The 21,155-nt window shown below is 39.0% G+C and overlaps 1 protein-coding gene across 4 annotated transcripts in view; it reads left to right on the forward strand.

Moving 5' to 3' along the window:
- The first annotated feature begins 6,567 nt into the window (after positions 1–6,567).
- YTHDC2 (YTH domain containing 2) overlaps positions 6,568–21,155 on the forward strand; it is a 78,188-nt gene continuing 63,600 nt past the window's right edge. Inside the window, exons 1-4 of one of the 4 annotated variants that reach the window (XM_035696886.2) lie at positions 6,568–6,959; positions 8,456–8,546; positions 14,501–14,697; positions 16,016–16,215. In XM_035696886.2, coding sequence (XP_035552779.1) covers positions 6,776–6,959; positions 8,456–8,546; positions 14,501–14,697; positions 16,016–16,215 — 672 coding nt within the window. In that variant the 5' untranslated portion in view covers positions 6,568–6,775. The remainder of the gene's footprint in view (positions 6,960–8,455; positions 8,547–14,500; positions 14,698–16,015; positions 16,216–21,155) is intronic. The other 3 variants (XM_049115964.1, XM_025446603.3, XM_035696885.2) reach the window with 3 other exon arrangements.

Raw genomic sequence — 21,155 nt, forward strand, 5'->3', positions numbered from 1 at the left:
TTACTACTAAAAAAATTAAACACGAAGAAGACATAAAATGCAAGACATGAGGGACCAAAAAAAAAAAAAGCTGTAGAGCAAATAGAAAACAAAATAGCAAAATGACAAAAATAAATCCCTCCTTATCAGTAATTGCTTTAAACATTAGTGGATGAATCTCTCCAATGAAAAGATAAAGACTGGTGAAGTGGATGAAAACCAGAACCCAAGTATATATGTTGTCTATAGTAGCTTCCTTTAGATCCAGAGACACAAGGAGGTCTGAAAGTGAAAGAACGGAAAAGGATCTTCCACAAAAACAGTAACGAGAAAAGAACAGGGAGACTCTACTAGGATCAGACAAAACAGACTTTAAATCAGAAAGGATTACAAGCTATGGTAATTACACAAAGAGAGTCACATAGATCTATTGGTCAGGATGGAGATCCCAGAAAGAAACTCACACTTTTTTTTTTTTTTTAAACCCACACTTATATGGTCAACTAATCTGCAGCAAAGGAGGCAAAAATATATGATGGAGAAAAGACAGTCTTTTCAATAAATAATGTTGGGAAAACTGGACAGAGACATGTAAAACAATGAAACTGGACCACTTTCTTATACCATACACAAAATAAACTCCAAATGGATTAAAGACCTAAATATAAGCTCTAAAATCATAAAACATCTAAAGGATAACATAGGCAGTAATCTCTTGGGCATTGGTGTCAGAAACATGTTTATGGAGGGGAAAGGAAGGCAAGACAAGACAAGGGAAACAAAAGCAAAAATAAACTATTGGGACTATGTCAAACTAAAAAGTTTTTTGCACATCAAAGGAGATCATCAACAAAATGCACAGGCAACCTACTGAATGGGAAAAGACATTTGCAAATGTCTTTAATCTGATAAGGGGTTAATATCTAAAATATATGAACTCATACAATTCAACACCAAAAAAAAAAAAAAAAGCACAAAAACAAACCAGAACCCCCTAAACAATCTCATTAAAAAATAGATAACCTGAATAGACATTTTTCCAAAGAAGACATATAGACAACAGACACATGAAAAAATGTTCAATGTCACTTAAGATCAGGGAAATGTAAAACAAGATCACCATGAGGTAATCACCTCACAGTAGTCATAATGGCTAGAATCAAAAAGACCAGAAAAAACAAGTGTTGGTAAGGATGTGGACCAATGTAAGGAGAATTGATATCTTAACATTATTAAGTTTTCTGGTCCCTGAATATCTTTTTGTTTATGTAGATCTTTAACTTTTCTGAGCATGTTCTTTTGTAGTTTTTGGTTATTTGCATCAATCATATTGAATCAAATAATTCAGTTTCTTTCTTGTGCGTGTTTTGCTAGTTATTTGTGGTTAGTTACAGTGAAAAGTGGGGCCAACGTAAAAGTGACATATACCATTCCAACTCACTACCCTTTTGCCAGAGCTAATAATATGTTCCCACCCAACTGTAAGGGGGCCAGGAAATACAATTCTACTACACACCTGTAAAGGAAGAAAATGAGAAATATTTGGTGACAATCACTGATGACTATCATAACACCCTCAGTTGCCTACCCAACAGTCATTTCCCATCCCTTACTACTTGCAAAAAGAGCCCCAATTCTGTTTTCTCTCTTCTGGGTGACATCTACTTTAGGAAAAACTGCATCATTCATGGTAATCCCATTCGTTCCTATTTGGTGGTTAATGCATTAACCATGTTCTGGCTAAGAGTCATAAGGATGTCTATTTCTGGCACTTCTGGGAAGATTTCTCTCTCTCTCTCTTAAAAGAGGACATCAGACAGTGGGCAATTATCTTTCTTGCCTTTATCTGGTGGTGTGTTATGATGTGAGTCCTTAGAGCTACAACCAAGAGGGGAGTGGTGGACACTCTAAGGATGGCAGAGCGGTAAACTGGACTGATACTGGATTACTGAGGGCATTGGTGCACCCTGTGGAAATAATCAGCCCTGGAACCACCTACTCCTAGACTTTTTGTTATATAAGGTAAGAAATGTCCTTACTTGGTCCTTTTTTGCTTGGGTTTTCTGTCAGTTAAAGTAAAAAGCATCTAACTATATCAGATTGCTAAGGCTGAGTCAGGAGCCAAGAATTGTGATAAGCACTTCATCTTCAAAAAGATGGTATAATCTAATTTCATCCCCATAATAACACTGTGATATAGGTGTTATCAAATCCATGTTATGAGTAGGCAGGTTAAATCATTGCATGAGGCGACACAACCCTAATTGGTAAAAACAAGGATGACAACTTTAGGTCTCTTCTATGCAAAGGATAACTTGAAATCACTTGTGAATATTCTATACTTTCTCTAATTTCTTGGAAGCATCTGTAAAAGTAGGATTGCAATGTTTCACGCTCAGTACCCGGAAATTTCCAAGGGTATGGAAAAATACCAAAGACTATAGAGCTGATTAACCTTATGATTTACTGCTATGTAACTTTATGCAAGTATTCTTTTTTTATTTGAGTGAACATGTTCCTTACTCTTCACCAGGCACCAGGAATATAAGCATTTAGGCATTCATTTAAAAAGAAAGGAAGGAATGATGGGATGCCTAGCTGACTCAGTCAGTAGATATGACTTTTTTTTAAAGATTTTATTTATTTATTTATTTATTTATTTATTTATTTATTTATTTATTTATGAGATACAAAGAGAGAGAGAGGCAGAGATATAGGCAGAGAGAGAAGCAGGCTCCGTGCAGGGAGCCCAATGTGGGACTTGATCCCCAGACCCCAGGATCACGTCCTGGGCCGAAGGCAGACGCTCAACTGCTGAGCCACCCAGGTGTCCTGATGTGACTCTTGATCTTGGGCTTGTGAGTTCAAGCCCCACGTTGGGAGTAGAGATTACTAATAAAAATACATAAACTTAAAAAAAAAGCTGGGCCTGCTTTCTATCTTTACCTCATTAATTACTAATCATAAAAAAAAATTACTAATCATAGCCTTGAGCCAGTTATTTTAACTTCATCCAGGCTGCTTCCTTATCCGTATTATTTGTATCATGGGGTAATATTACTTTGTATGGTTTTGTGAGGCTTGGGAAAATAAAGGCAGTGCCCCTGGGCACTGCAAAAATGGCAGGTATTATGGCACAGCTAAGGAACTTAGCATACACAGAGATCAAGGTAGTAGTTCAGTGATATCTATGCCAGGGCCAGAATATAGGACCTATTTTTGCAATGGGCAGAAAATATGATCACACATTTCTCCAAAGAAGACATCCAGGTGGCTAACAGACACATGAAAAGATACTCAAATCATTCATCATTAGGGAACTATAAGTCAAAACCATGATGAGGGGCACCTGCGTGGCTCAGTCGGTTGAGTGTCTGACTCTTGATTTTGACTCAGGTCATGATCTCAGGGTTGTGGGATCAAGCCCTGATTCTGGCTCTGCTCTGGGCATGGAGCCTGCTTGGGACTCCCTTTCTTCTTCTGTCTCCTACCCTCACCCCCCGCACCAGCTCTGGAGTGCATGCTTTCTTTCACAAAAGAGAACAAAATAAAACAAACATAGTGAGATACCACTTCATGCCTGTCAGAATGGCTAGTTAACAACATAGGAAACAACAGATGTCGGCAAGGATGTGAAGGAAGCAGAGCTCTCTTACACTATTGGTGGGAATGCAAACTGGTGCAGCCACTTTAGAAAACAGTATGGAGGTTCCTTAAAAATTTAAAAGTAGAACTACCATACAACTCCGCTATTGCACTATCAGGTATTTACCCAAAGGATACAAAGATACTGATTTGAAGCTGCACATGTATCCTGATGTTTATAGCAGCATTATGAACAGTGGCCAAATTATGGAAACAGTCCAAATGTATATCAACTGATGAAGGGATAAATAAGATCTATATCTATATCCATATTTATCTATAACTATTGCCACACAATGGAATATTAATCAGCCATCAAAAAGAACAAAATCTTGCCATTTGCAATCATGTGGAAGGAGCTAGAGTGTATTATGCTAAGCAAAATACGTCAGAGGAAAAAAAAATACGTCAGAGGAAGACAAATACCATATGATCTCACTCACATGTGAAATTTAAGAAACAAAACAGATGAACATAGGGGAAAAGAAAAAAAAGAAGAGAGAGGGAAGTAAACAATGAGAGTCTTAACTGTAGAGAACAAACTGAGGGTTAATGGAAGGAGGTGGGTGGGGGATGGGCTTAAAGGGTGACGGGTATTAAGGAGGGCACTTGTTATGATGAACACTGGGTATTATATGCAAGTGATGAATCACTAAATTCTACACCTGAAACAACTTTTATCTAGTTAGCTAACATAGTAACTAGAATTTATTTATTTTAATGATTATTTATTTATTTATTCATGAGAGACACACAGAGAGAGGCAGAGACACAGGCAGAGGGAGAAGCAGGCTCCTCACAGGGAGCCCGATGCGGAATTCTATCCCTGGACCCCAGGATCACACCCTGAGCCAAAGGCAGACGCTCAACCGCTGAGCCACCCAGGCATCCCACTAACTAGAATTTGTTTATTTATTTTTTCCACTAACTAGATTTTAAATAAAAAATTGAAAAAAGGAGAACCTATTTCTGCTTTTTTACAACTCTTTCTAGTAGCCAACCAAATAGATTAGGAGCTCAAGAATTACTAAGCAAGTTTTCATAGGGTAGGGATGATCAATCCTGAGTCCAGATTCTAAAATATGGCCAACCAGGGGATCCCTGTGTGGCTCAGCGGTTTAGCGCCTGCCTTTGGCCCAGGGCGCAATCCTGGAGTCCCGGGATCGAGTCCCGGCATAGAGTCTCACGTCGGGCTCCTGGCATGGAGCCTGCTTCTCCCTCTGCCTGTGTTGGGTCTCTGCCTCTCTATGTCTATCATAAATAAATCTTTAAAAAAATAAAATAAAATATGGCCAACCAAAGAACATTTATTATACATCTTTCAGTTTTAGTTGCTGATGAAGTTCACAAACAAGATAAACAAGGTTCCTGCTCTTGAGCTTATATTCTAGTGAAAAGAGCAAATTATAAATAAATAAACAAAAATAATTTCAAGCAGTGGTAAATGATGTGGGTGAGCCTGTCTAGGTAAGGGATAGAGTCCTGCCTTAAATGATGAGAAAGTACTGGTAGGAAGATTGTCTTGTGCAGGAGGAAACTATGTAAATGTAAAGTTCCTCTGATGGTAATGAACTTGATGTGTTCAAGTGACAGAAAGTAGTGCATTTGAGCCCTGAAAATGAGGATGAGATGGTGAGAGATGAGATTCACGGAAATAGGGCAGAGGCCATTTCAGGCAAGTTTTTTTTTTTTTTTAAAGATATTTTATTTATTTATTCATAGAGACACACAGAGAGAGAGAGAGGCAGAGACAGAAGCAGGCTCCAAGCAGAGAGCCTGACGTGGGACTCGATTTAGGGTCTCCAGGGTCTCCGGGATCACGCCCTGGGCTGCAGGCGGCGCTAAACCGCTGTGCCACCGGGGCTGCCCTCAGGCAGGGTTTTGAGTCATGGTAAAAAATTGTGGGCTTGTAGTAGTTGCAATGGGGGAGCTACAGGAGCGCTTCATGTAGGAGTGTCATCCTACCTGGTTTATATTTTAAATATAAAATTTATATTTTCTTTATAATATAAAATATAAGCCAGGTTCACTCTGGCTGCTCTCTGCAGAATGGACCATGGGAAAACCAGAGTGGAAGCAGTTAGGGTGGCTGGGATCAGGTTTCTCTTAGTGGCGTTGTGTGCAAGCAATTGCACATTCTCACAACCTCCTTTGACCTTCAAAACAGGAGTTCCATTTTCCTTCTTCATCATCTCCTATAGCACTTACGACTATCATTTAAAACAATATTATATATATTCATGAGATAGGCAGAGACACAGGCAGAGGGAGAAGCCGGCCCCCTGCAGGGAGCTCGATGTGGGATTCTATCCCAGGGCCCCAGGATCAAGACCTGAGCCACCAGGTGCCCCTTATAATCATCATTTGACATCATTTAAGCACAATTGTTTATTGTTTGTCATTCTCCTTTAGGGCGGCCACCTAAAACACAGGCGCTCTGTTAAAATTGCATTTCGGGTAGAATAACTTTTTTTTTTTTTTTTTAAACTATATGTGTTCCGGAATATTGCATGGGAAATACTAAAAAACGACTCCTCTTTTGAAATTCAAAGAAACGGGGCATCCTGCATTTCTGTGTGCTAAACCTAGCAACTCTACCCCGGCTAGAATGTGAGCTCGGTGAGGGCAGGAGGCACGTCTGTCTGTCCGGTCCCCTCCTGTACCCGGGGTGCAGCCCAGCGCCTGCCGGGCACAGAGCGGAAGCCCGCACCGGCTCACGGCGTGAAGTAACGAAGGATTTAAGGAAAGAATGAGTGACTGAATAAAAGGACGCACGGGATCCCCTCCGTGCGGCGGGGTGTGGGCGGAGGACGCGGAGACCGGAGAGGACCGACAGAATTGGCCCGGCGCCGGGTGAGGGAAGCACAGCAGGGGCCGGCTTCGGCCGGGCGGCGAGGGGCCGCCGACGCGCTGAGGTCACCGGCGCCCGCGGCCCCCGTGACGTCATCACGCCCGCGCTCTCCGCTCCGCCGGGACGAGTGGCGCCGCCGCCTCCTCGGCTGCTGTGACGGGGGCTCTCTGGTGACCCTGGCCCAGAGCAGGCTGCCTGCGGAGCGGAGCGGGCCGGGCCCGGCAGCGGCCCTCTGTCCCTGTCATTGACCGCCAGCGCGCAGGCCTGGCCGCTCCGCCGCGGGGAGAACTCCTCAGGGCCATGTCCAGGCCGAGCAGCGTCTCCCCGCGGCCGCCGGCTCCTGGTGGCGGCGGGGGCGGCCCAGCTCCGTGCGGCCCGGGGGGCGGGGGCCGGGCTAAGGGGCTGAAGGACATTCGTATAGACGAGGAGGTGAAGATCGCGGTCAATATCGCTCTGGAGCGCTTCCGGTACGGGGACCAGAGAGGTGAGGTTCCCGACCGGGCCCGCCGGCTGCTCCGCCTCCCGCGAAGCCGCGACCCGGCGTGTGAAGGGGCTGCCTCAGGGGGTGGGGGAGGGAAGACCTGGGCGCCCCCTGCCCCCCCGGCCCACTGCAGCCGGCCTCCGCGGCGGGTGGGCGGGAGGCGCTACGCGGGGGAGCGCTCCCTGGGATGCGCGGCGTCAGGCGGCTCCGCAGGCTTGAGGCGCTTGCCGGGCACTCCTGAGAAGGTGGGAAGCGTCGGGCTGCCCCCTTGCAGGAGGCGGTTCTTTCCCTAGAGAGGGCTGGAGGCAGCTTGGGGCGTCTAAGCCACAGTTTTTAGATATTGGTAAAAACTGGTTTTGGTAGATTAAACGTCTTTCACGCCTCTTAAGGGTCGGCTCCTTGTCTTGCGTCGTGCCGTGCAGAACCCTCAGCCAACCCGCGGGGACCAGTGCCCATTCATTTTCTTGCCTAAGTAGGGGACTCTTCAAGCCCAGAACAGGCAGTGACTTGGACGGAGTGAACTTAGATTAAACAGAGCCTCACTAATATGTAACAACAAATCCAGTCTAAGATAGTGAAATATGAATTCTGTGCAGTTTTGCAAGCAAAGACAGTGTGATGTTGAGCATTCATAATGCTTGAGCATACCTCAGCACGGGAGGAGATGAACCGTTTGTTAATGATGCAAGTTAAGGACTGAATTAAAATAGTAAAACACATTCATCAGTCTGTCATCATACCAAAAGAAGATTTCAGCACAAATAAGAGGAGTAATCTTTGGTGAACATTAGAATCCTCTATCACGTTTAGATTTAATTTTTATTAATATGGTAACTCTGGCAGACATTCAATTTTATTGAAATAATATCTGCTTTTCATACAAAATATAAATTTGATTATATGCTTATATGATTTTCTTTTTTTTAGAGCTTTTTAAAATTTTTATTTAAATTTATTTTTTTTAAAGATTTTATTTATTCATAAGAGACACAGATAGAGAGGCAGAGGCTTAGGCAGAGGGAGAAAGCCTCAGGCTCGGCACAGGAACCCTGATGTGGGACTTGATCCCAGGACCCCAGGATCAGGGCCTGAGCCAAAGGCAGATGCTCAACCACTGAGCCACCCAGGTACCCCATATTTTATTTAAATGTAATTTGCCAACATATAGTATAACACCCAGTGCTCATCCCATCAAGTGCCCTCTTTAGTGCCCTCACCCAGTTACCTATCCCCCAACACCCTCCCCTTCTGCAACCCATTTTTCCCAGAGTGGAGTTTCTCAGGTGGGGGGGAGGGGTAGACAGGGAGAGAGGGAGAGAATCTTAAGCAGGCTCTATGCCCATCAAGAAACCCTACTTGGGGCTGGATCTCACAACCCTAAGATCATGAGGGGAGCAGAAATCAAGATTTTTTTTCATTTTTTATATCTATGTTTGTATATTGAGGCACCTTGAAAGATAATTGTATATTCCCATTTTTTTTTTTTTTTTTTAATGTAGAAATGGAATTTCCTTCTTCTTTGACCAGCACTGAAAGAGCCTTTATTCATCGATTGAGTCAGTCTCTTGGTTTGGTCTCTAAAAGCAAAGGGTAAGCTGATAGCTTTTCTTATTTAAAAAGAATTATTTACCAAAAAAAGAGAGAAATGTTTCTCACTCCATTTAAGGAGTTATTGTTTTAGATTCATGTCCTTAATTATATTGTTTGTAGATAAATTGATTAGTATCTATACCAAACTCAGCTCTTTCCTTTTCCTGGTATCCTGCCCTTTTTTGTTTTTCCTTAGGGGTAAAAAAAATTTTTAAATGCAAGGAAATAGTTTAAAAGTTGAAATTGCTTGCTTGAGGAAATGTTTTCTTTTTTCATAGAAACTAAATCTCCTTTTTTAAAAAGGATAGATAGACTAAAGATAATAAGTATGATTATCTACAGAAGTATTTCTTTTAATGTTACTGTACTATAGTGGTAACTGTAGAATACATAATCATTGTTTTCTTTCTTACCAGCTCAAGAATCTGATAATTAGAAATGGCTAAATACAATGGACCAGGAAGAAACAGCATATGTTTTTTTGAGGGCCACTGACCCCTAACGGAAAAAAGTCATTTGAACCATCCAAATTGAAGAACTCTAAAATTATGTGGAACAATTTCATTTTGGGAATAAGGGTGCTAGGATTGATACATAGCAAGGTTTCTTAATATTGGCACTATTAACATTTTGAACTGGATAATTATTGTGGAGGGCTGTCTTGTGTATTGTAGCATATCTGACCTTACCCAGTAGTACCTCCACCTGCAAAACCAAAAATGTCTTTAGACATTGCCAAAATGTTCTGTGGGGAGCAGAATTTCCAGTGAGGAGGGAAAGAAAGATAAAATTTCAGCTTAGCAGGGTTTAGGTTAAGAAGAGAGATAATAGGGCAGCCCGGATGGTTCAGAGGTTTAGTGCCGCCTTCAGCCCAGGGCCTGATCCTGGAGACCTGGGATCGAGTCCCGCGTCGGGCTCTCTGTGTGGAATCTGCTTCTCCCTCTGCCGGTGTCTCTGTCCCTCTCTCTGTGTGTGTCCTAAGATGAAAGTATCTGATGTAGGATTGTCTGGCATTTGAATGCCTACAGGGATACATAACTAAGATGAGGTTTAGCTTAGGTGAATGTGGATTTTGAACATCACTAAGGCCAGTGCTGGAAGCAGTGGTAGGTTTTGAGCATGCACATATCATGGTCTTCAGGGTAAGTTAAATACTGTCCTTGCAGATGAAGAGTACAGTGCCATAATCCTTTATCCAAAAACACCTGGAACAAGTACACTTCGAGATTCAGATTTTAGAAAAATTTTAGAGTATATTTTATATAATACCCCTCATAAGGTAGACCTCACCTTTGATTACAATATTTCTGCTGGAAAATGTGAATATTCACAGTAAGAACTGAATACTGGAAATAGTCTCATGTCAATGTAATCAGGCTTTCTTGCCAAATAAAGTTGCTGCCTTTAACCTTAAAAATAAAACTGGCAGTTATTTTACCAGCAAGAGATGGATTTCTTTGGAAATAGTTATAGTCTGCAACAAGTGAGCTACTACAAAACCATTTGCAAGTCCATCACACAAAAGAGAAGAATATTCTTTTTTGAAGAAGGAGGAGGAAGTTGGAGGGGTTGTTTTGAACAAAAGTGCATTGGAGAAAAGCAAGAAGGATGATAATGGTTTCTCATTGACTAGGTTGCTGAAGTGGTTGATTTCTTGTAAAAAATGCAACGTACATCTTTCCTGTTGGGGCCTGTAATTGAAGCTCTTTTCCTTTTCTTTTTTTTTTTTTAGAGTGAGAGAGTGGGGCTCTCTTGGGGCCAAGGGAGAGGGAGATAGAGAATCTTTTTTTTTTTTTTTTCTTAAAGATTTTATTTATTTACTCATGAGAGACACAAAGAGAGAGGCAGAGACAGAAGCAGGCTCCATGCAGGGAGCCCGATGTAGGACTTAATCCCGGAACTGCAGGATCACGACCCGAGCTAAAGGCAGAGCTCATCCTCTGAGCCACTGACGCATCCTGGGAGATAGAGAATTTTAAGCAGTCTCCACACTCAGCGTGAAGCCCAACACAGGGCTCTTAGGGCTTGATCTCACAACCCTGAGATCACGACCTGAGCTGAAATCAAGAGTCGGACACTTAACAGAATGAACCACCCAGATGCCCCCAAGCTTCTCTCCTCTTGAGGAGTCTCCAGTTGGGTCTGTAATTGATGTGAGTAGTTTGGCTTTCCATACCAGCCTCCCTTTTTGGCATCCCTGGTCCACTTGAGTGAGGTTTCCCCTTATTAATTTTCACATTCCAAACTGAAAAAATTGTGCAGTTTTCATTGACATTTGGGGTTAAGAGTTACAGATAACAAGTTGTAGGTCCTTGTTAGAAAGCATCTGTTGTAAAGGCCCAGTTCTGTAGCTACATAGTTTCATTTTATTTTGTTTTGTTGTATTTATTTGTTTATTTATTTAAAAAATTTTATTTATTCATGAGAGACACAGAGAGGGAGAGGCAGAGAGACATAGGCAGAGGGAGAAGCAGGCTCCCCGTGGGGAGCCTGTTGTGGGACTCAATCCCAGGACCCCTGTATCACGACCTGAGCCCAAGGTAGACGCTCAACCACTGAGCCGCCCAGGCAGCCCTTTTTTTTTTTTTTTTTAAAGATTTTGTTTTGTTTTATTTAAATTCAATTTGCTAACATATAACACCCAGTGCTCATCCCATCAAGTGCCCTCCTTAGTGTCCATCACCCAGTCATCTCATGTAACTACATCATTTCTATGGTTAAATGGATTTTGAATTCTGAAGTGTTAACTTGGAAATGACCATTAGAAATTACCTTAGTGGGGCAGCCTGGGTGGCTCAGCGGGTTAGCGCCACCTTCGGCCCAGGGCGTGATCCTGGAAACTCGGGATCGAGTCCCACATCCGGCTTCGTGCATGGAGCCTGCTTCTCTCTCTTGCCTGTGTCTCTGCCCACCGCCCCCCCCCCCCCCCCCGTGTCTCATGAATAAATAAATAAAATCTTTAAAAAAAAGAAATTACCCTTAGAAAAGCAGTCCATTAGAATGGACTACCTCTTCTTCTGTCCAGTAGCATGATTGTTTCTCCAGAACTTGAAACCTGGGGAAGGAGAGAGGGCAAGATAGAAGTTATCAGGACAAAATAAGGTGGGCAAGGAAACACTGAAGAGACAGAGAAGAATAAATATGTTAAGGAAAGTCCAGGCAACCTTGCATTCTCATCTAGTCCCTAGTACCTATTTCTCATGCTCTACAAACCTTCTTAGGAAATGTCTTAGCACTTTCCCTCTCCTCTTTATCTTTTATTAGAGATAGCACGTTGTTTATCTAGTGGTCTTTGTGATTTTTCAAATCCCTTTCCTTCTTTTCACGTAATTGAAGAACTTGGCTATAGTTGTCACATCCTTTCTTTTCACTTATATGAGAATTTTTACCTGACTTACATTTTCATGGGTTTTTCTGTTCACCATGAATAAAGGATTTTTTTTTCACTGCCTACCATAAATTCATTAACTTAGTGAGTTAGTTATCCTGCTTTTTTCTTTTGTACCTAATATCATGGTTCCTTAATATGTATTTGGGAGAGAGCCTGGTGTGGAGGAAGAGGCAGGAAACTTGGATTTGACTCTCAGTGTCTCCTTGCCTCATTATCTAGCTTTGGTCATGGCCCTTAACTTTTCCACATCATGCAGCTAGTTTCTAGTTAATTTTGCTTTGAAAAGGAGTTTCTTAACATTTTTCTTCAAAGAATAGTTACACTTTGGAAGGAAAATGTAATGAGATCTCAATGTGTTAGTGGCACACATGTCTGCGTATTGGATATTTTTCATGCTCACAACAAGACAAAAATTTTACCAATCCTTTCACTAATCTTTTTATCATTTACCAGTGTCACTGTGGTGCTGAATGTGGTAGGAATGAGCCCTAAGAGGCACAATTAGGATCTTTTACTAAAATGTAAAAACTATCAAGTTTATTATATCTTTCTGCCCCACCATCTGTGTTCAAAATGAATTCAGTAAATTTTAAATGGTAATGGCTAAGTACTCACACATGCTTACTATGAGTTATTTTTGTACATAAATGCTATGTTATTAGTAGGCGGCTTATGTTAGGAAAATTTGAATCTGATCCATTTTAGTTGTGAGCTTGTTTTACTGCTTTGTTATCCCAGCTTCTAGCGTAATGCCTAGCATACAATAGGTGCTTAATATATGATGAATGATTGAATGAATGAGTGAATGAAATAAAATGAGTTAAAGGTGAAATACAGCAAAACTTTCCCAAGATAATTTTCAAGAAAATTAAAGCTTCTTGGAACTGACAGAAATAGTAGAGATTTTTAAATCAACTTGTATACAGTGTCAGAGAAATAAAATGATTCTTGATTACATAGCTGCTTAGTTGAACACAAGCCTCCCGGCTCTTAGCTTTAGTGCTCATTTCAGCACTTCTTGCCTTCTGTAGTTAAGTTTTATGAAGTAAATGGTATAGAAGGGGAGTGAATGATGGAGTCCATAAAGACTGTGCTGAATTTTCAGAAAGATTCATGGGAAAAGAACCTATTGCAGAGATCATGTTTAGAATCCAGTAATTCTTACTTCATGGAAATAACTGAAATTCCTCAGATCAGGATAAATATAGTTATTTCATCTTTATCCCATAAGTTGAAGATCACTAAATACTTGTTAAGGGCTAGATGACAGTACTGAACGCTTATGATCCATTAAAGCATTCCATAAAAAGTTTCCAGAAATTAAAAATCTTGGTAAATCAAAAGCCTCACCACTTAGAAAGGCTCAGCTAAAACTGTATAGGTTAATCTCCAGTTTTACATTGTTTTTACAGTGAAAATATTGTTGAAAAAATTTAAATCTAATGAAAATTAAGAAAAGCGTACATGTACTTTTAATTCTATTTGTGGTTTTGTTCCTCATTTCTGTAATATGATAGTGACATTAACCAATGATAAAATATTTTATGAACTGCTTTAGGTAGCTGTTTAAAAATGAGTGATTTTTTTTCCAGACTGTATAATAATAGCTTTTATTAATACTTACTTTGTAACAGATGTTCCTTATAGGAATAATTCTTTGAGGCAGGTATTATGATTATCTTAGGCTCAGAACTAATAAATACTTTGCTTATAGTCCCAGAGCAAATATGTGATAGAGCTAGGATTCAAACCCAGGTTGGTATGCTTTTAGAGCCTGAGCACTTTGCCAGTACTGTATCGTACTAGATTATAGACGTGCATTATTAAATTAGTCAAAGCACGTTTGAGGACTTTCTGTATGTATAAAATTGTACCTAGTACTCTTAGAGCTACAAAAGTCAGAAAAGACCTTGTCAATCCTGAGCCATTGGAGAAACAAGTATACCTACATCAAATGATTTGAGAACAGTTATAAATCCTTACTACCTTATAACTAAAAGCTAGAGTCCAAAACCTTGAAAATTTTTTTTCCCCAAGATGCATGTGACAATAGTTATCAGTAATGTGGATTTATGCTTTTTTGGTCCAGCCACTAAGCTTGGTTCTCTTAACAGGTTTTCATGGGATGTACATTACTAGCATACTGTGGAAACGTTCAGTGGGTTGTATTAGTGTGGACAGTGAACCAAAGTTTTTTTGTTATGATTTTTAGATTCTGTTATTCAGATTAGTTTTCTCCCTCTGTATGCTTCCATCTGGTGATGTTTCATCCAGCATGAAGTCTGCTAAGACAAACTTTAAGATTTGGTGGGTAAGTAAGCCATTTTTGAGGTTTAAAAACTGGGTTTACAGCATTTTGAAATTTTAATTGCAAATGATCTTGTGGCCACTTCGGCACCAAACCCCTCTTTATTGATCTTTTTTTTGGATTTTCAGCATCTTCTCCCAAAGCATTTTGAATTTTTTCAATGTTTTGCTTGAGACATGTTTTCTAAGTAGGCATACATCATATGTGAACAAATTGACTGTATATAGTAAATAAATGATTTTTATTAATATTCAGAAAGGGAGCAAATAGATACCTAACTGTGAAGAAGAAAGATGGATCAGAAACAGCTCATGCAATGATGACCTGTAATTTGACTCATAATACAAAACATGCTGTTAGGAGCCTAATTCAAAGATTTCCTGTCACCAATAAAGAGCGTACTGAACTTCTGCCTAAAACAGAAAGAGGAAATGTGTTTGCAGTTGAAGCTGGTATGTATTTTCTGGGGAGCTTCCTTGTCTATCTTATTATTTGATGACTGTTCTTTTACCATTTTAAATTTGTTTAAAAAAACTAAGATGCAATAAGATTTCTCATTTTGAATAACCTGTCAGAAATGAGAAAGAACTATGAAAACTTTGGAATGAAATGCAGTGTTTAGGCATGTGATGAAGTTAGACAAGTCTTTCAGTGTCATCAGTGGTATCTTATCATTTATTGAGTACCTATTGTGTGCTAGACGGTATGTTAACCTCATTAAATAGGGCCCCATAGCAGCCCTCCTAAGGTAAGAATTTCCTCTATTTCAGGGGTGAATAAACAGGTTCAGAGCAGTTAAATAATTTGTTCAAGGTGCTCCACCAGCCACTAAGCCTCAGAGCTGGGATTTGACTCCAGGGTTTGGACTTTCCTATATTATTGCTCTAATGAGTGAGCTTTTGAATTGGAGCTTTAGCTTCTGGTAAAGGACAGAAGTACACTAACTTGCTGAAAGGTAGATACATAATATATTTAGGTCATAAAATGAACTTGTAATTTTATTATTTGGAAAAATAACTTCTTAGAAAATTATTAATTCTCTAAAGCGGCAGATATGCATAATTTCCATTGGAGAATATAGAAAATACATGGCCATAGATGGCAGGGAATTTAAGTTTTAAATACATGTATGCAAAAATGTTTTTTTTTTTTTAAATGTTTTGAGTTATGTGAAGAATATAAAACACATCATGCCTCTTTTTTATTCCATTCTGCTTGTTAATTAAATGTAGATGCTTGCTAAAGCAGGACCTTATTTTTACACATATTATTCTATTTGATCACATAATCTTATGTATTTAACTTTAAACATATAGAATATTTTTTTCACAATGTGTTTTCATATTGTACCTAGCAGACTTTATAATTCATTGTTTCCTTCTTACAAAATTTTAATTTTCTGTGTTATTGGTAGAAGCAAGCATGAAACTGTTTCTTTTTTTTTTTTTTGAAAACTGTTTCAAGATATTAGAATCACATTTTATTTTAGTAGTTACAAAGGTATTGATTTTTGTTCATTTGTAAGCATTGTGCACCAGAAATATTTTTAGAAATTTGCTTTCTAGTTGATGCCAAAATTTATAACTTGTTTTTTAAAGAGTAGTAAGCATAGGAGTACAGCAGTCGCGTATTGCTTGCTAACTTTATGTAAACTGAGTAGAGAAGAAACACTTCAATGGAATTACGTTGGAAATTACTTATCTTTGTTTTTTCACACTTTTTAAACAATGTTGACCATAATTTTTTTTGTTCTTTTATTCATCTTCAAAGAAAACCGAGAAATGAGCAAAACAAGTGGGCGACTCAACAATGGCATACCTCAGATTCCAGTGAAAAGAGGAGAATCTGAATTTGATTCTTTCAGGCAGTCTCTCCCTGTGTTTGAGAAACAAGAAGAAATTGTTAAAATAATTAAAGAAAATAAAGTAGTTTTGATTGTAGGAGAGACTGGGTCTGGAAAGACTACACAGGTTTGTTTCTTCTTTGTTGTTTATGGAAGAAAAATATTTTGTTGCACAAGATAGTTTTCTATAAAATAGTACATGTATTTTAACAAAGAAAAAACCCTTTTGGTTACTTTAATGGCTACTTTAGAAGTATTACTGGGAGTGCATTTTGAGAATTTGTAGAAAGGAAATGTTTTAAAATATTTATTTTTAAGCTAGCATATTGGGTCTTCATTTAAATAGAAGTAGGGAAGCAGTCCGGGTGGCTCAGGGGTTTAGCACAGCCTTCAGCCTAGGGCCTGATCCTGGGGACCTGGGATCGAGTCCTACGTCAGGACCTGTGTCTCTACCTCTCTCTCTCATGAATAAATAAGTAAAATCTTAAAAAAAAAAAAGATTTTACTTATTTATTCATGAGAGACACAGAGTGAGAGAGAGAGAGAGAGAGAGAGGCGGAGACACAGGCAGAGGGAGAAGCAGGCTCCATGCAGGGAGCCGGACGTGGGACTTGATCCCAGATCCCAGGACCACGCCCCGGACCAAAGACAGGCACTAAACCGCTAAGCCACCCAGGGGTTCCCTTAAAAAAAAAAAAATAGAAGTGGGGCTGTGATTTGGCATCTTATTTTTTTTTTTTTTTTTTTTTTGATTTGGCATCTTAAAGGAACACGGTAGTCCTAGTGGTTAGTCTTGTAGCCTCCATGAGCCAGAGCCCTTTTTTTAAAAATGGAGCTAGTAATAGCTCCCATTCTCGGTAAAGTTTAGAGATGTCTATAACGTGCCTATTTGTGTTGTATGTAGCAGCTAAATTAACAACAATATTAATAATAACAAATGTTAATATAAAGTCAACTGTAGACATTGAGGCCTGCGCAGGTCCCAACCTGTCTGTGGTTTGGGGATGCTATCCGTCTCATAAAGCAAAGTAGAGGGTTTGTCTTCTGGGAAGACAAAGTCGTCTTCTTCTCTGAGAAAGCCTCCTACATAATTGACTTTGGCATCTTCTGGGAATAGAGAGGCAGGGATTGAGGCCTCCTGAGTCTGGGTTGTCAGCTGAGATAGAGAAGGCAGTGCTTTATAACCAGAAAGTCCAGAGTTGGGTGTAGTTACCTCCAGGACTCATTACTGTTAACCCAGCCAGGGCTTCATGACAGTTGTAAAAGTGGATTCCTTAATATTAAAATAATAATAATACAGTTTCAAAAAAAATAAAGTTGACTGTAGAATGGAATTAATATGACAGGTTTGACTTGGATGTTTAGTATCAAAGTACTTCATTATGAAGTTTCCTTCATTGGGTTTCAGATTGGAAGTAAGTATTGGTAGAGTGATTTGACCTTATTTTTGTTCTTTACATGGTCACATGTTAAAATAGTAAAATTACTTTGATTTTGATAGAGGTTCAGATACAATAGTCGATATGATTTTACATTTTTTCTTTTATGGACACATGAATTTGCTTTTGATGATTGCTTAATATTTCCTATGGTTATATTGGTTGGTGTAATAAACCTAGTCCATACGTAAGGCCTTTGAAGGACTTAGCCAGATTTACAGAAGTAAAACTATCCCTAAAACTTGAAGCTTTAAAATTAAATAATTAAAAACCGAATGAAATTTTTATCTGAGCACAATATGTAAGATTTTTCTTTATTTTTTCATTTGTTTTTAAACATTTTATTCATTTATTCATGAGAGACACAGAAAGAGAGAGAGACAGAGACACAGGCAGAGGGAGAAGCAGGCTCCATGCAGAGAGCCTGACGTGGGACTGGGATCACGCCCTGAGCCGAAGGCAGCGCTAAACCGCTTAGCCACCTGGGCTTCCCTAAGATTTTTCTTTAGTGTGAGTCCTTTTATGATTGAAATTCCATAGAGTCATCCTAGAGAATCTGTTCAGTTGTTGTTTTAGTATTAGAGGAAGTTTTCCTTTTTTTTTTTAATTTTTAATTAATTAATTAATTAATTAATTAATTAATGATAGTCACAGAGAGAGAGAGAGGCAGAGACATAGGCAGAGGGAGAAGCAGGCTCCATGCACCAGGAACCCGATGTGGGATTCGATCCCGGGTCTCCAGGATTGCGCCCTGGGCCAAAGGCAGGCGCCAAACCGCTGCGCCATCCAGGGATCCCAAGAGGAAGTTTTGCCAGTAGGTTTTAATTGTATGAGTTTTAATTATATTTATTTATTTTTATTTTAAAATTTATTTTTAAAAAGATTTTATTTATTTATTCATGAGAGACAGAAAGAGAGAGAGGCAGAGATGGAGGCAGAGGGAGAAGCAGGCTCTCTGGATTCGATCCCGGGTCTCCAGGATCACGACCTGAGCCAAAGGCAGATGCTTTAACCGCTGAGCCACCCAGGCATCCCATATATTTAAGAGATTATAAGCACTTTCTTTGGCGGCATATATGCTGAACAGAGATTATGAAAGTTTTGATAAATATTTTCACAGTTATGTTTATTGTTTTATTAGATATGAAGATATTTGAGAATTTAATTAGAAATGAATTATTTGCTTTTCAAGAAGTAACTATTAATCTAATGGATTTACACTTAAATGATTGCATCTTTTTGAGGAGTTAAAGTACTGATGTGTCTGTTTTATGAAATATAAATGTAACAGAATTTAAAGTTCATATCATTAGCCAGTTTCATCTTGCCCTTAGTAGCATTAGGAAGTTAATTACCTTTTGCATTTTCATGTTCATTGTTTATGTTCATGTAAAGTTCAAACATTATGGAAAATGGTACATAGAGAGTGAAAGATTTCTAATTCTCTCGCTGCTCTTCATGCATTTTTTTTTAGAAACTTGGTAGTATATATTTCTGTTATACAAAAAATTTTTTTTGCACCTTTGTTTTTCGTTCTCTTTAGAGGATTGATACTGTTTTTTTTTTTTTTAAACAAACATGAAATAATACTGTACATTTTGCATCTTTTTTCGCTTAATAGATACTGGATATTTTTCAGTAGCTAGAGATATAACTCATTTTTAAACAACTTTATAGTATTCCTGAAGATTTTCCAACAACAATAATAAAAAATGACAGTTTACTATGTGCTCAATTTTTGAGTTCTCTTTTTAAACCTCAATGACCTCAAGGCATGTGGGCTTTTTATTATCTTTTTGCAGTTAAGGAATAAAAACTGGAATTTACAGATGTTAATCTGTCCAAATTCTCATAGCTAGGAAATGGCAGAGCAAGGATCTTATTCTTGTATTGTACTTTTTAATATATTTAAAAATATTTTATTTATTTATTCATGAGAGACACAGAGAGAGAGGCAGAGATACAGGGAGAGGGAGAGGCAGGCTCCCCACAGGGGCCCTGATGTGGGACTCGATCCCAGGACCCCAGGATCACACCCTGCGCTCAACCACTGAGCCACCGAGGTGTTCCTGTACTTTATAACATTGTATTCTACTATTTCTTTGCTAATTTATGGGAGTGTTTTAATTAATTAATTAATTAATTTATTTATTTTACTTTATTTATGATAGGCACACAGTGAGGAAGAGAGAGAGAGAGAGAGAGGCAGAGACACAGACAGAGGGAGAAGCAGGCTCCATGCAGGGAGCCTGACGTGGGACTCGATCCCGGGTGTCCAGGATCGCGCCCTGGGCCAAAGGCAGGCGCTAAACCGCTGCGCCACCCAGGGATCCCTATGGGAGTGTTTTAATAGGATAAATTCCTAGGAGTGGAAATGCTTGGTTAAGAATATGGCAGTTAAATTTTAGCTAGATTAACTAGTTATTGTCTATTAACTCAAAAAAGAGTTGTATTAAAATGGGATTGAAAGTATTAAAAGTGGGATCCCTGGGTGGCGCAGCGGTTTGGCGCCTGCCTTTGGCCCAGGGCGCGATCCTGGAGACCCGGGATCGAATCCCACATCGGGCTCCCGGTGCATGGAGCCTGCTTCTCCCTCTGCCTGTGTCTCTGCCTCTCTCTCTCTCACTGTGTGCCTATCATAAAAAAAAAAAAAAAAAAAAAAAAAAAAAAAAAAAAAAAGTATTAAAAGTTCCCGTTTCTCTGAAGCTTAGGCAGTAGTGATTTACCTTTACTAATCTGATAAATAATGTTTTAATTTGCATTTCTTTGCTTCTTAGAGAGTTGAAGATCTTTTCATTTTTGTTTATTCTCTATATTCTGTGAGTTGCTTGTTTATATCTCATTTTTCATTTAGCTTAAGCATTTTGGATTTTTTTTCACAGCGCTTTATATATTATAAATGCCTGTTGACTGTTAGATATCCTAAAAATCATTTGTCTTTTGTTTGATTTTTAAAGTTTTGCTTATGATGACTTGTGTATTAGTTTTACATTTTTATTTAGACAAATCTGTCAGTCTTCTTTTCAGGGCTTTGAGCCATGCTACCCCAAGAGTAAGAGCATTTTCCTCTAAATATTTTATTTAGTATTTTTGTATTAAAGTTTTAAAAATCCATCTGGAATTCTAAGATACCATATCAAGTAGGAATTTTACTGTTTCCTCATGTTACTATCTGGTTGTTCCAATGTAATTTTTATTTAATTATCCTTTCCCCCTTCAGTTAGGGTACTGCTTTTGATCAAGTACTAAGTTTCTATAATACCTGGGTCTATTTCTGGAATTTTTGTTATATCTTTACTTACCTATTTTTGCGTCAAGATTCCTCTTTTTGCTTTTTGTAGTTTTACAACGTGTAGCATAGTATTCCTCTTTATTATCTTCTCTTTTTAATTATTTCTTAATTTGTGTTCATGTACACTTCCGGATAAACTAGTTGAGTTAAAAAAAAATCCTAGAGGCTAAGACATACATGAAATGGTGTTCACTCTCACTCATAGTTAAAGAAATGAAATCAAAAAGAACAATTACACTGTTTAGCTATCAGATTGGTAGGAATTAAAAAATTGATGATATCCAGTGTTTGTGTAAGTGTTTGGCAAACAGCATCTTTTTTTTTTTTCCAACATCT

The sequence above is a fragment of the Canis lupus genome, chromosome 11, assembly GCF_003254725.2.
Source record: "Canis lupus dingo isolate Sandy chromosome 11, ASM325472v2, whole genome shotgun sequence".
Taxonomy (NCBI): domain Eukaryota; kingdom Metazoa; phylum Chordata; class Mammalia; order Carnivora; family Canidae; genus Canis; species Canis lupus.